This window comes from Hyperoodon ampullatus (assembly GCF_949752795.1).
Source record: "Hyperoodon ampullatus genome assembly, chromosome: 3".
NCBI classification, from domain to species: Eukaryota; Metazoa; Chordata; class Mammalia; order Artiodactyla; family Ziphiidae; genus Hyperoodon; species Hyperoodon ampullatus.
Genome location: NC_136916.1, coordinates 37,857,008 through 37,871,889, shown reverse-complemented (window position 1 = coordinate 37,871,889; position 14,882 = coordinate 37,857,008). Strand labels below are relative to the sequence as shown.

At 55.2% G+C, this 14,882-nt stretch overlaps 1 protein-coding gene across 1 annotated transcript; it reads right to left on the bottom strand.

The window, feature by feature from the left end:
• Window positions 1–1,672: 1,672 nt before the first annotated feature.
• Window positions 1,673–2,917, bottom strand: MESP1 (mesoderm posterior bHLH transcription factor 1; the record flags this gene model as incomplete). The annotated part of the gene is made up of 2 exons (XM_079699971.1): window positions 1,673–1,875; window positions 2,201–2,917. The coding sequence occupies 2 exons, from the start codon at window positions 2,915–2,917 to the stop codon at window positions 1,801–1,803; spliced, it is 792 nt and encodes a 263-aa protein (XP_079556097.1). The 3' UTR covers window positions 1,673–1,800.
• Window positions 2,918–14,882: the final 11,965 nt, after the last annotated feature.

The following is a 14,882-nucleotide window of genomic DNA, read 5'->3' as shown; positions in this document are numbered from 1 at the left end:
CGAGCAATAAAAAGAAACAAAGTACCGATACATGAGAAAATATGATGCTAAGTGAAAGAAGCAAGATGCAAAAGGCCTCATGATATATGATTCCATTCATACTAAATGTCCAGAACAGGCAAATCTATAGAGATAGAAAGCAGATGAGCTGGCTGGGGTGGAGAGTGGGGAAACGGAATCATGGGGAGTCACTGTTAATGGTTACAGGGTCTCTTTTGGGGGGTGATGAAAATGACCCAAAATTAGACAGTGGTGATGGTTACATAACTGTATGAATATACTAAAACCATTGAATTATGTACTTTAAAAGTGAATTTTATGGTACATAAATTATATCTCAATAAAGCTCTTATAAAAAATGCCAAGGCCTGGGGCTTCCCTGGTGGCGCAGTGGTTGAGAGTCCGCCTGCCGATGCAGGGGACATGGGTTCGTGCCCTGGTCCGGGAAGATCCCACATGCCGCGGAGCGGCTGGGCCCGTGAGCCATGGCCGCCGAGCCTGCGCGTCCGGAGCCTGTGCTCCGTGGCCGGAGGGACCACAACAGTGAGAGGCCCGCGTACCGCAAAAAAAAAAAAAAAATGCCAAGGCCAGTATTTCAAAGATGCTTGAGCAGGGCAGAGGGGAAGAACTGAGTATCCAGAGACGGCTGAGGAGCCCTCGGACAGAGAGGCTACACCCGCTTACCCCACCTCACCACCCGCCAGGCTTGACTGCTCACCAGACCCCCTGACTGAGGCCAGGCTCCTTCAGGGCTCAAGGCTCCCCTTCCCCACACAGCACTTCCCTAACCTGAATCCAAGCCTGGTTCCAGGTCAGCTCTGTGGATTTGTATGCAACCAATGGACCTCTCATCTCACCCTAGCCAGGCCTCTGGGAGGTCACAGTTACTTAAACGTGGGGCTGACCACTGATATTATTTCATGTCTCTAAACCACATGGGAGAGAAACTAGAGTGAAGGGAGATGGGAAAATCCCAGGGTCCAGGCCTAACTCTCCAGCACAAGGGGAATAAGGATTTGGGACACATGCAATGAGCCCTTGGAGCTGGTGTCCCCTAAGACCCCAGAATGAATGGAGCTGGCAAAACCCTACCAGAGCTGAGAGCCCGGATTCTGAAGTCAAACCTAGGCTTGAGTGCTGATCCTTGGCTTATCCTTCTGCAAAATGATTACTTAGGTATAAAATGTGTAAAGGACCTGGTGCACAGCAAGTACGCACTAATGGAAATGCATTTTCTACAGAGATACATGGTTTTATTCAGCTCCCCACCAGGTTCAAAGAAAAGATGGACAGACTCCGCTCGCTGCCACTTTCTCCAGTGAATCTCCTCCCCCTCAGGCTAACCCATCTGGAACAGGAGGTGCTAAGCCAGGGCTGGGGAAAAGGAGGAAGGGGTCTGAGCCTGTGTGCTTTGGGGTCTGAAGACTGCAAGAAACCCTCCCAACTCTCCTACGTCCTTTGGAGGCGGGGAAGGGAGCTTTGTGCCCCTCTAGAGAAAGAAGAACTTGCCAAGTGACACCAGCACAAAATTTATTCACAAATAAATAAACACGTACTAGGCAGAGCCTCCTGCCTGCCTCAAAGTGTCTACCCTCTGGGTCCCTCCATCACGGGAGGGGTTGGGGAAGTCCGTCCTGGGTGGGGACAGGCTCTCCCTTTCAGCAATGCCCATGCCAGTATCGCCGGTGCCCTCTTCCAGGAAAGGGAGTCTGGAGTGGGACCTCTTCGAAGGCGCAGAGGCCAAAAAGGCGTCGGTGCTCACAGAACGGGGCGCCAGATGTCCGCCGTCACTTCAACTACTCAGGCCGGCGGCCACTCCAGGGGCGAGAGGGGCATCCAGGTCTCCAGCAGGGCCAGTACGTCGCCGGGAAAGAGCTTGAGGAGAGAGGGAACAGCGAGGCCCTCAGCGTTGGACACCGAGCGTGGGTGTCCGCCTCGCGAGCTCCACTTTCAGGGCGCCTCTGGCGGGGAGCGGGACCCCGCCCCCTGCGTGTACTCTCCCTCCCCTCGCCGCTCGGGCGCCCCGGGCACACCAACTCTGTTGCTCCGGAGGGCGAGCAGGCGAGGCCGGGTCGTCAGTGGGGGAGCCGCACGGGGTCTGGTCCCCGCAGTGCGCGCCGGGGGGCGCGAAACAGTAGGTAGCGCCATCCACTACTGCGCCGCGCCCGGAGGGAGCTCCGCGCGGGAAGGAGGTACTAACCGGAGATGAGGGGCCTGGCTCCATCGCCGGCCCTTCCGGGCACGCCGCCTCGTCGTAAAGCACAGGCGGATCGCGCGGCTCGGGCGCCGCTAGAGCTCCGGGGTAGGCGGGCGGGGACCCCCAGGACACCACGGCGCTGGCGGCTGAGCCCAGGTCTGGGCCGCACGCCTGCGCCTGAGTCTGCATCTGCGTCTGCGCCTGCGCGGGGCCGCCGTCGGGGCACAGCGGGCAGCCTCGAGGGAGCGCCGCGTCGCTGTGGCGTCGGCGCTGGCGCTGCAGGCTCTCCTCGCTGAGGCCCAGTACGGCCGACAGGTGGCCGATGTAGCGGATGGCCAGGCGCAGTGTCTCGATCTTGGTCAGGCTCTGGCCGGCAGGCGCCACGGACGGCGGCAGAAAGCGGCGCAGCTCGTGCAGGGCGCGGGCGAGCGTGCGCATGCGCAGCTTCTCGCGCTCGCTGGCGCTCTGCCGCTGCCCGCTGCCTAGGCGGCTGCCGCGGGCGCCGCGCCTCCCCGCAGTCGGGGCGCGGAGGGCGGCGCTGGTGACTGGCCTCCCGGGGCTAGACACGGGGCTGCCGGCCGGGGCGCTGCCCCAGGAGTCCGGGGACGAGGCGGGCGAGCAGCCACAGTCCCTGTTGGAGGCCGGCGGCGGCCGAGCTGGGTCCCAGCCCGCGGAGAGGATCCAGGACTCAGAGAGCGGCGGGCACAGGAACTGGGCCATGGCAGCGCCGGCGCGTCTGGGGGCCGGCGGCCAGCGACTGCTTTATCCTGAGCCCGAGGTGTGAAGTGGCCCCTTCCAGGCCGCATCAGCACTTCAAAGCGGGCTCGGGGCCTGGTGGGGGCAGGGCTTGACCCTTTGAACCAACAGGGGGCGAAGGTGCCTGCCCGTTGGCTGCGCCAGGTTGGCCCCTCCTGGGTCCTCGCATGGGCACCTGACCCAGACACTCGGGCCTCCTGCCTGCGCCAGTGCCGGCGCTGTCCAGGGTGTTGGGCCAGCTCAGTAGGTTAAAGGAAGCGAGGTCGGGGAACTGGAGGTTCAGTACTTAGGTTTGGGTCTGCCTTCACCTGTTGGGGACCTTATGCAAATTCTTAAGTTTTCTTGAATCTTCGTTTCCAGTTTGAATGATGGGAGCCTCAGGGCATAGTGCAGCCAGGTCTGTGGACTCGTATAGTGACCAGGAGTGGGGCCCTGATTCCTGCCAGAGGCCAGAGTAATCCATTCCTCCTCTGAGGCAGGTTGGTCCTGGGTGCACCCTTCCCTGGTGGTGGTGAGTGGGAGGGACAAGGCTACCCTAGGTAAATCCAACAAGCTGGCTGAATCTGGGCAGGTTGCTGGACCGTCTGAGTGGAGGGAGAGGAAGCCTGCTGCCCTCCAGGCCACCTTCAGCCTGGCAGGATCAAGGGCTCGGCCTGTTGCCACAGCTGCCACCAGTGGCCTCTAGCTGGTATTCTGCCACTTTGGGGCAGGTATAACGGGCCTTGCCAATGAAATGTGAGTGCAAATAACACAGAAAAATGCATTTAACAAAATTCAGGGGAATTTCCTGGTGGTCCAGTGGACTGGGCTCTCTCACTGCTGGGTTCAATCCCTGGTCAGGGAAATAAGATGCCACAAACCACAGAGGAGCCAAAAGAAAAAAAAAAATCAACACCCCTTCATGATAAAAATTCTCAGCAAACTCAGACTAAAGGAGAACTTTCTCAGTCTGATGAAAAGCATCTACAAAGAAGCTACAGCTAACAGCATACTAGATAGTGAAAGACTGAAAGATTTCCCCCTAATACTGAGAACAAGGTGAGGATGTCTGCTCCTACCCCATGCCTCTTCAACGTTGCCGGGGGGTGGTGGGGGGTACCTAGCTTGTGCAGTAACGGAAAGAGAAATAAAAGGCTTACAGATTGGACAGGAAGAAATGAAACTCTATTTGTGGACAACATGATTGTCCACATGGGAAATCTCAGAGAATCTAATATATTGCCTGCCTGACCCCTCGGGTTTGAGTTTGCACATTGTCAAAATAGCTACTTCATGCATGGATGTCTGCTCTCCAGCTAGACTGTGAAGTACCTGGTGTCTGGTATCATGTCTTCAAAAGAAGTGGTAAAAAAAAAATTAAAAAGAAGAAGAAGAAGTGGTTGGTATCTAGGGTCTCTTTCAGTGCCGGCGGTCTACTGTTTTGCATCCCCCGTGGCTTCCTGTTCTGTGAGATTGATGGCTGAGCTGGTTTGTAGCAAAGAACCAAGTGGCTTGGTACCTTCTTCCTGGGCATCTCCGCTCACCACCTCCCTCCTCCCTTTGTCTCTTTTTTCTTCTACTGCCCTTGGCCTTTTCTAACACCCTCTATACCCTCTACCCTGCAGTCTGTCCCAGCAGCCCCAGATGCTTATACCCACGGTCACATCCAGCACTGGCAATGCCAACCCACCATTGGGGAGAAGGGGAGGAGCCCACTCCATGGGCACATGCCATGGGACCCATCTACTCCCTGTGAGAGCCTGGCCCAGGCCTGCAGCTGTCAGCAGGGTCTGCCCCTTCTGGACCCTGGCCGATGGATGCCTTCCTGGGGTTCCAGATCCAAGCCAAGAACCTGGCATTAGAGCCCAGTGATGGCCCCTTTGATCCACTGGACCAGAGCTAACAAATGGTGAGAATTGGTTGTGCACCCAAGCAGGGGGAGGTGCAGCCTAAAAGCTGGACAGGCAGGAGGGGTGGGATCTCAGAGGGCTCTGGGCATTCTGTTGCCAACCTCTGAATGTCAAAAAATTCCTCCAATTCCCTGGTTTGTGGGCAGCAATGCTCTGAAGTGAAGTTTTATTTTATTAAGTACAAAATCAACTAGACATTCTTTAAACAAGAGGCCATATGTGTGGGAGGCAGACTGTTTATCCTGAAAACACAGCTCTGGCCCCTGAGGATTCTCAGATCTGGGACCGAACAGTTAACTAATTCATCGCTCACTTACATGGGAGCCACTGAGAGATCTGGAGCAGGAGAGAAACGCCATGAGAGAGGGTTAAAAAGACCCAGGGGTGTCTGTGGAGGCAAAGAACTCACAAAAATGGCATGAGAGGCAGGGCAGATGGGAGGGTTCCACCCCCAACCCCAGTCCTTCAGTCTCCAGCCCTAAGGCTGACAAATTGGATGTGCCACGTGGGAGTCCCTCCCTTTCCTGTTGCCTCTGAGTCTTGGGGCCCAGAATGTGCAAGGGCTGTGGTCAGTGGGCCTGACGAAGCCAAGTTGGGGCAAAGGGGGGACCCCAACCTAGATGCTGGGCTCTACCCCCTCATGTCAGCCAGCCTCCCTCTTCCCTCGCCCCCATGCCTCTCTCACCTTTGATCTCCTTATCGCCAGCCTCTCCGGTGGCTTCATTAGGGAGCTGCCCCAGTTAATGAGTTCTCCGGGCTGCATGGCCCACACGCCCTCCCGCTGGGGTGAGGACTTCACACCTCCGGGGCCTGTGTTTTGACAAGTGCCGGAGCCAGTGGCTCTTGCTCCCCTGGCCCGAGCCTGCCGTCGCCTGCCAACGTGTAAGGCTGGGAAATGAGGCCTTGGGGCAGCCCCACCAAGCGGAGGTGAGAGTTCAGTCGGGGTCCTTGGCCAGGGTGGGGGCAGGCAGGAAAGGGCAGCACCCTCTCAGGCTGGGGCCCCCGTCTCAGCCTTCCCGCTAGGAACCACCCGGCTTCCTCAGGCCAAGCCTGGGTCCTGAGCGCTCTCCCCCTCCCACCTCCCAGCCTCAGCGCCCTCATTTTCCCGGCCAGGCCCTCTGACATAGGAGTGCTAATCAAAGGTGCAATGTGAGTACTGCCCTTGCAGCCCCTAATCCCCATCCCCTCCGGAGCCAGAGGCCCCAGGAGAAGGAAGCAGCTCTCTGCTACCGCCAGCCTGTTTGGCATCAGCAGGCGCACCTCCTGGGAAGCTCCTAATTTGGGTGTTTCCTACTGCCAGGGATCTTCCCGCCACACCTCGGCACCAGCCTGAGAGGCAAGCCCTTTCAGGGGAGCGATTGTCATTCATGAAGTCCCCACCTTTAGACAGCCTAGGACACCCCTCTGGGGTGTGGCCCGTGTGGCTTAGAATAGAACCCCTGCCCTGCCGTGTACCACTTGTGTCACTTGGGTAACTCACTCTCCATCTCTGGGCCCCGGCCTCTGCTTCTGAGCCATGAGTAATACCTACTGTGCTGACGTGATGTGGGTATCATTGCCTCGCCTTGTAGTTAAAGACACGGAGGAGCCGAGCGGCGGTCCTATGTGTCACATGGCTAGTAGGGGCAGAGCTGGGATCCATTTGGCTCTGAGACCAAAGCCAGTGTTCTGTCCGACCACCAGCTCCCCTGTCTCCTCTGGAGGACTTGATTGGCTCCTTTCCTCCTGGAGGGCCGCCTGGAGAGTGAGGGTGCCGAGGTGGGGACGACGCCCCATAGTCCTCAAGCCCCCATGAAACCTCATTACGAGTCACTGGGACCTGTTGAGATGTAAAAAGAAAAACGTTTCCAGACCCACCCTGGAGCTGCTTGAACCAGAATCCCTGGAGGAGATTCTGGGTGTGAAAAGTAAAATCTCCCAAGAATTATGAAGCTTGGCCCCTTTTGAGAAGCGATGCCCTATAGTGAGCACCCCCCAATCCAGAGAGTGGAAAAGGCACAGGGAGTGCCCAGCCCCCCACCATGGAGCCTAAGCCCCACTGGGTCGTGGATAGATGAGGCCGTGCTTGTGCTGGAGAGGGGGCAGCAGCCACCTGGAGCCCAGAGCAGTCAGAGGGCCCAGCAGGAAGGCTCCCAACTTCTCCTCCACCTCCCTCCTTCCCCATCAGCCTCCCAGCTAAGGCCCCGGAAGCTCCCAGGAAGCCCCTTCCAACTGAGATCAGCCCCTCTCCTCACACCTTTAGCTCCCGGAGCCACCGAGTTGGCAAGCCATATGGAATAGATTATTCTGGACCCATGATAATCTGATTATCTTGGTCATGGATCAGCCGGATGCACAGCCAGTGGAAGTCACAGGAGGCAAAGGGGTGATGAGGAGGGAGGGGGTGGGAGGAAAGGAGAGAGATTTGTCAGATTCCGGGAAAGGCTCCAGAGGAAGTGCCAGAATCTCCCCTGTTCTGGGAGCTGGGCTGAGAATGCAGGGTAAGTAGATTGTGCCCTTCTCCTTAGGGGTGTCACATTTATGTTCCTTCACTTCATCTGGGTAAGTGGAGGAGGGTCTAAGCCTTATAGTGAAATATGGGGAAACTGAGGCATAAAGGGGTTAAGTAGTTGAACCAGCCCAGAGCAAAGATGTAGACATGTGAATGTAGGGAAACTTGTCACACGGCTCCTCAGTTTGTATGGCTGTAAAATGGAGCAGGGACCCCCAACTGCCTGCTGAGCTGTCCTGGGAGACTGCATGCCTTGATTGCAAGGCACCGTCTCAGGCCAGAGGGCTGCCCCTGGGTGTCCAGTGTCCTTGCAATCCCAGCCACAGACAGCAGAGGGCGCTACCCAACCACCTAGGACCTGGGGATCTGAGCTGGGCAGACCTCCTGCCAACCGGTCAGAGGCCCTTTTCTTCTGGGGCCAGGGCCAGAGCGGGTTGGGGGTGGTGGGCTCTGGGAGCTAAGCAGGTGTGGCAGAGATGCTGGGGCTGGCTTAAGAAATAGGTGAAGCTGGCTTAGTGCCAGCGTGATGGGCCGTGTGACCCCAGACAGTCCACTTGCCCTCTCTGGACCCCAATTTGCTCATCTGTCCACTGGGAAAAACATACCCCTGTATGCAGAAAGGCAGAGCAAGATGGAGCCCAGAGGAATGAGGAGAGGGGGACGGGCTCAGGAGGGCAGGGGCCAAACAGGGCTCAGGTCTCCCTACCTTCCCTACACACCTCTGGAAGCAGAGGTTGAAAACAATCAGACCACAGGTTGACCGAAACTCTAGGCTCGCCAGCTCCCCAGTGGGGATTTGCAGGCCCAGCTCAGCTGCCAACTTGGGGCGCATCCAACACCAGCACCTGCTGAAAGCACAGGATGGAGCTCCCTCCAGGCAGGACGAACAGGTTTCAGGCTCCTTCTAACCCCACCCCTGCCCTGGCTGACTGCACAGCAGAACAGTGAGGTGCCAGGACAATGATGAGGCTCCTGCCAAGTCACTGGGTGGCTCAGGCTCTCAGCCAGCTCCAGGTCATCCTTCCCAAGGTCAGGGGAAGGAGCGCACCTCTGCCTCCCCTCCCCCGAGGTATCTGTCTTCAGACCCAATAAGAAGCAGAGTGGGTCTAGGACTGAGCTGGAATGCCTAGGCAGGACCTGGGAGAGTAAACAGCCTCTGGGCATAGGATCCTTCACCAGAGGCTGGGGGACAGTGACATCCCTGGACAGAGTGGAGAACATGTTGGGGGCAAGGATAGAGCTTAAGTTGACCAGATAATAAATCAAACAGAAGAAGGGTCTTAGATGGTCAGTACTGATTATGTGCCAAAGACTAAGGATAGGATGAACTCAGTCCTTGGTTCTAGAGGTTTCCCCACCAAGAGAAATCCAAGATCCAGCCCTTGGCTAAGCCGAGGAAGTTTCCTTCACCCTTGGAGATTACGCACCACCCCAGACCCTGGGAGTGCAAGGTCAGCGCCCGGCACAGGTGGCCAGGCTGGCTGAGGCCCCTGGGAGTGCTGACATGTGCCGCTGGCTGCTCACAACAAGGTTGGCCTCAACAACCCACCTTCATGGCTCCCCAAGGCTGGCCTGAGGCTTCAGAACAGCCTCAGCATGCCCTTTGCCCAGGGGGTTCCCTGATGGGGAATTCATCCTGATAAGAAAAAATTAAAGGTGCAAGTGAAGATGTACTGTTGAGTGACAGAACCAAACTGCAGAAAAATCCCTTCAGTATGACTCGACTGATATAAGGAAAAGCAAAAGAAAACAAAAATCTAAAAACCAACCCCTACACATAAAGGCATCAAATGATACCATGCATTTTGTAAGGCTCTACTGTATGTATGTGCGTAAATGCATACTCACCAAGTCTGTGATAATGTACCAGGACTTACTTGGTGTGGGAGTGGAAGAAGGGCTGGGTTCTGAGGTGTGATAAAGGGAGACTTTAATCATATCTGTAATGTCTAAAATTTTTACAAGGAGTTTGCATTCATATGTGACACGTGCAATTTAAAAATAACTTTTAAGGGGCTTCCCTGGTGGCACAGTGGTTGGGAATCCGCCTGCCAATGCAGGGGACATGGATTCGAGCCCTGGTCTGGAAGGATCCCACATGCCGTGGAGCAACTAAGCCCGTGTGCCACAGCTACTGAGCCTGCGCTCTAGAGCTCACGAGCCACAGCTACTGAGACCACGTGCCACAACTATTGAAGCCCACGCACCTAGAGCCCGTGCTCCACAGCAGGAGAGGCCATAGCAGTGAGAGGCCCGTGCACCGTAACAAGAGTGGCCCCTGCTCACCCCAACCAGAAAAAAGCCCAGCACAGCAGTGAAGACCCAATGCAACCAAAAATAAGATAAATAAAATAAATGTAAAAAAAAATAATAACTTTTAAAATATAAGGATACACCTATGTGGAAAACTTTAAGGCATCTCAGTATATGCTAGAGAATTTGTTACCTAAACTGTTACTGCCACACCATGGAGTACTAGGCATGCCTTAAAAAATCTCATTGCAGAAATAAATACAGCTGATATGGAAAAGTTATTCATACATTAGTGAGAAAAGGTCACAAAACAACATGCTCTTTATATATCCAAAGAATTGAAAGCAGGGGCTAGAACAAATATTTGTCCACCAACATTCATAGCAACATTATTCATAATAGCTAAAAAGTGGAAACAACCCAGATGTCTATCAACTGATGAATGGATAAACAAAATGTGGTATAAATGTACAATGGAGTATTATTCAACCATAAGAAGGAATGAAGTTTGGGCACATTCTACACTGTGAATGAACCTTGATGACATGAAATAAGCCAGACACCAAAGGATAAATACTGTATGATTAGACTTATATGAGAGGTACCTAAAATAGGCAAATTCATAGAGACAGGAAGCAGATGAGAAGCTACCAGGGGTTGGGGGCTGGGGGTAAAGGGGAGTTTTTGCTTAATGGGTACAGAGTTTCTACTTGAGATGATGAAAAAGTTTTGGAAATAGAAGTGGTGATGGTTGCACACCATTGCAAATGTAATTAATGCCACTGAATTGCACATTTAACAATGGTTTAGATGGCAAATTTACGTTATATATATTTTACCACAATTTAAAGGAATTTTAAATGTAACATATAAAAAATATTGAACTGTACACTTCAAACAGGTGAATTATGGTATGTGAAGTATATCTCAATAAAGCTGTTATAAAAAAGAGAATATATATTACCAGAAGCTTCAGAAAATGGGAAAAAGAACTCAACATGCTCCCTCAATGCCTCTGTCTCCATACTCTGTACTTGTAGGGATGCTCAGAAAAGATTAGGATGCAGAGATATGGACCAACGTGTTAACCTGGTTCTCTCCAGGTGGATGGAAGTGGGGGCTTTAAAATTCCCTTCTTTTTGATTGTATTTTCTCACTTCTTTGTAACGATTATGCATTGCTTTTATAAATTAAAAAATAAAGAAAAGGAAGGAAGGGAGGGAGGAAGAAAAAGACTTTGCAGCCCCCTTCCCTCCCTTGTTTGCATTCCAGTAGTAGAGCTGGTGGACCCAAGCCCCCTTATAGCTTTTGGAGATCAGGCTGGGGAGGCTGGGTCTTCCCTCGCAGAGCCTGCAGGAGTGAGCACCAGTCATTCTCCTCCTTTGTCCCTCCCTAGAGCTGCAGGACCACAGATGGTCACTCCTCCCCAGCAGGGCAGGCAGGCAATACTCACATAGTCCTACATGCTGAACACCTGATGCTGCATCTGATCCTCCTGGCAAGGACACCCATTTCATAGATGAGGAGACTGAGGCTCAGATGGGGACTGAGCCCAGGCATGGATGGTCCTAGGCCTGAGCCACCTCTACTGTGCCTTGTCGCCCAAGGAGATGGACCAGGCAGCCCTGGGGCCTCTGCAGGCCCTTCCACACCAGCCTCCTTGGCTCAGCCTTCTTGTTGGAGGAAGAACGTCGAGTCCACCTCCATGCCCCCGGCCTGCTGGGCAGCTCCCCGGATGCCTGTGGCCCCAGGCACTAGTGGCCATGTCCTTCCCACTTTTTCCCACGTTCCCTCCTATTGGATCCTCTGCCCACTCCCAGCGCCCCTCCTGTGCCCCAATCTAGTCAGCCCTTGCTGTGATGTGACCGCAGTCTCTTGACCGGTTTCCTGCCTCCAGCTCTTTACCGCCCAACCCCACTCCCTCCTCAGAATTTCTGTGGGTCTCATTGCCTCCCTAAGAGTCCAAACTCCTCATTCAGCAGGACTTTCCAACCCCACCCGGCTCCCACTTGCTTGTCCACACCCCTCCCACCCTCCCCACCTGCAACCCAGGGCTCCAGACCACTTGGAATCACCCAAATTAGCCCTGGGCTTCCCTGCTTCCAGACTTGAGCTCACACCTTTCCCCTCGGCCAGGAATGCCCCACCTCCACGTGGAGAAAATCCACAATTTCAGGTCCCTCCCTTCCTCCTGGGACCTGCACTGATCACCTGGCCAGGTGGCTCCACTCTGTTGTCCATGGGCGCCCCGCACTCCAGGGCCCCACAGACTCAGAGCCTTTTTTTTTTTTTTTTTTTTTTTTTTGCTGTACACGGGCCTCTCACTGCCGTGGCCTCTCCCGTTGTGGAGCACAGGCTCCGGTCGCACAGGCTCAGCGGCCATGGCTCACAGACCCAGCCGCTCAGTGGCATGTGGGATCCTCCCGGACCAGGGCACGAACCCGTGTCCCCTGCATCAGCAGGCGGACTCTCAACCACTGCGCCACCAGGGAAGCCCTCAGAGCCAATTTTTTTTCCTCCTCCAACTCTCAGCTCCCAGAGGGCAGCAGAGACTCCTCCCTCCCTGGAGCCTCAGCCCCCTAGTTCAGAACAGTGTTTCCCAATGATGGGGTGCATGGCCTTTGTGGGTTTGAACTGTGGTTCTCGGGGACCTAAAGCAAAGGAAGTGGCCTCTCTGGGCCTGGTTTCCCTAGCTCAGCAAGCAGGGAAGAGCAGGCTGTCAGGCCTGGGGTTTGAGCACTGAACGGGCTGCTGCAGGCACAGCGCTGGGTGCCGTGTGGTGTGGAAATGCTCAGAGACCAGTAGTCTGAGGCCTGGTCAGGGTGAATTCAGCTCCAGGGGCCACTCTGTGACCTTGCCTGGTGGCTGTCAGCCTCTGGTGACACTGATGGTGCCTGCCTGGCAGGGCCTGGTCATTGGGCTTCCCTGGCTGTGCCCAGAGTCACGCACCAGCCCCTGGGGTCAGGGGAGGGGAGTATCCGGGCAGGCTGACTCAGGGCTCCCGGAGCGAGGGGCCCATGCAGGCCCCCCGGCACCCTGCTCCCCGTTCCAAGGACACAGGCTCTGCCTTTTCCTTGGGCCTCCCAGGATGGGGACCTGCAGCCTCCCACCCCCATCCCAGAAGGGCTTTCCAGGGTTTCTGAGGGGACCTGCTGCCGGGCTGTTTTGGAGGCCCCTGCACACCCTCGTTCCCAAGTTGACACCTTCTGCCCTGGGGGAGGCGGCATTGTGTCAACAGGCAGACGGGAGGTGTGAAGGCAGCCACAGTGGCCAAGGGGGAGGCTGGGCTGGCCCTCACTGCTGGCTGGTAATGAGAATACCACACGGCCCCCTGCATGCAGCCCCCTTCCCTCCCATGTTCCCACAGCCTGACCACCCCCAGGGCTTGGCAGGGACCCAAGGGGAAGGAAGGGAAAGAAAACCTACGGGGCAGAGGCCAGCCCTTAAGCTGGCTCCACGTCCTTGGGCCTATTCCCACCTGCACCACCTGCCCAGGGAGAAAGAGCGGGTGGAGAACTTCCTGGAGCAGGGCTGGGGGTGAACAAACACAGGTGAGGCCTGCGCTAAGCCACCCAGAGCAGGCTGAACAGAGGCCATGCCCTCCGCAGCTCCTCGCAGGGCTGGGGCTCAGGGAGCACATTCTGACCCCAACCTGGGCCTCTGCCCTTCCCATCTGACTGGTGGTCTGGGGCAAAGTCCTGGGAAGTCGATCAGGGGCTGATGGGACGGAGGCCCCTGTTGCTTCACTTGTATAATAGGAATACTGATGTGGACACTGCCTGCCTCGTAGTGCCAAGCTGACTGGTGCCACGCCGGCGAGCTGAGCCAAAGGTCACGTGGCCCTGTGGTTCCGGCCCTGAGAGCAGGCCCAGCTGAGCCCGAGCTGCCGGCACACAGAAGAACAGGGGTGGGAGTGTCACAAGCGCTGAAGCACATGGGAGGCCTTATTCTGCCCTCCCCCCGTCCAAGATGTCCTGAAGCCAAGGTCTCCTGTGGCTCCCTCGCCCCGAGACTCCCCAGGGGACAGCTCCTGTCCTCTCCCTGATTCTTGGCCTCAGCTCTGAAAGTACCTCAGGGATCATCAGGTCCAAACGCCTGTTTTATGGTACCTGTCAGTGTTGGCAGAGACAACAGCAAGCTATCCCCTCCAGCTCCTGCAGGTACTCAGCTGGCTTCTTCTCGACCACCTCCATGTACAGGCCATTCACCCCCTCACAAGACAGCCCCTGTGATCTTAGAAAGGCCTTCAGACTCTCCCTGGAGTATCCCCTCGAGGCATCTGGAGACAACTCTCACATCCCCTGTGTCTTTTCCTTTTTGGATGAAACATTCCCAAGTCCTTCAGCTATTTCTCTGGTGACCTGGCTTCAAGCCCCTCACTAACCTCCCTCTCCTGAGCTAGGGTTTATCCCCTGCCCTCATAAACTGTGGCCCCCAGATTTGACCACTTACCCCGCATAGGCAATAAGAGACCACTGCCTCCTTGATTGAAGATTCCCTGTTTCTTGCAAACGTGAATGGGATCACATTTGACTTTCATGCCCTTGGTGCCTAGAAGGCAACGAGTACCATGCCCTTTCCACAGTTGCTGCTAGTTACATGATGTCTCCTAACCCTCAACTTAGAGGGAGGGTACATAGGGCTCTGCTGATTCTACCTTATTAGTAATGAGATCCGATCAGTTGTTCCAGCCTGCCAGAATCTCTTTAGATCCTGGCTGTAACCCAGTTAACTTCTTGGGTTTGGATCTTACCCCCAATTAGATCAGTCCGTAACTTCATTCAAGATCATAATGCTGGGGCTTCCCTGGTGGCGCAGTTGTTAAGAATCCGCCTGCCAATGCAGGGGACATGGGTTCGAGCCCTGGTCTGAGAAGATCCCATGTGCCGCAGAGCAGCTAAGCCCGTGCACCACAACTACTGAGCCTGCACTTTAGAGCCCACGAGCCACAACTACTGAAGCCTGCGCACCTACAGCCCGTGCTCCGCAACAAGAGAAGCCACCGCAATGAGAAGCCTGTGCACCTCAACGAAGGTAGCCCCCGCTGGCCGCAACTAGAGAAAAGCCCGCACACAGCAATGAAGACCCAACACAGCCAAAAATAAATAAATAAAATAAGAAAATTAAAAATAAATAAATTAATTAAAAAGATCATAATGCTGCCCATGACGAGGCTGGGAATAGAGTTGGTGGCACATCACTAGAGACCTTCCTCTAGGTGAACATCCATCCATTCAACTGTGGGAACATTGAATCTGTTATGAATTCACTTAACTTAAGCTCACATGGCCCAATT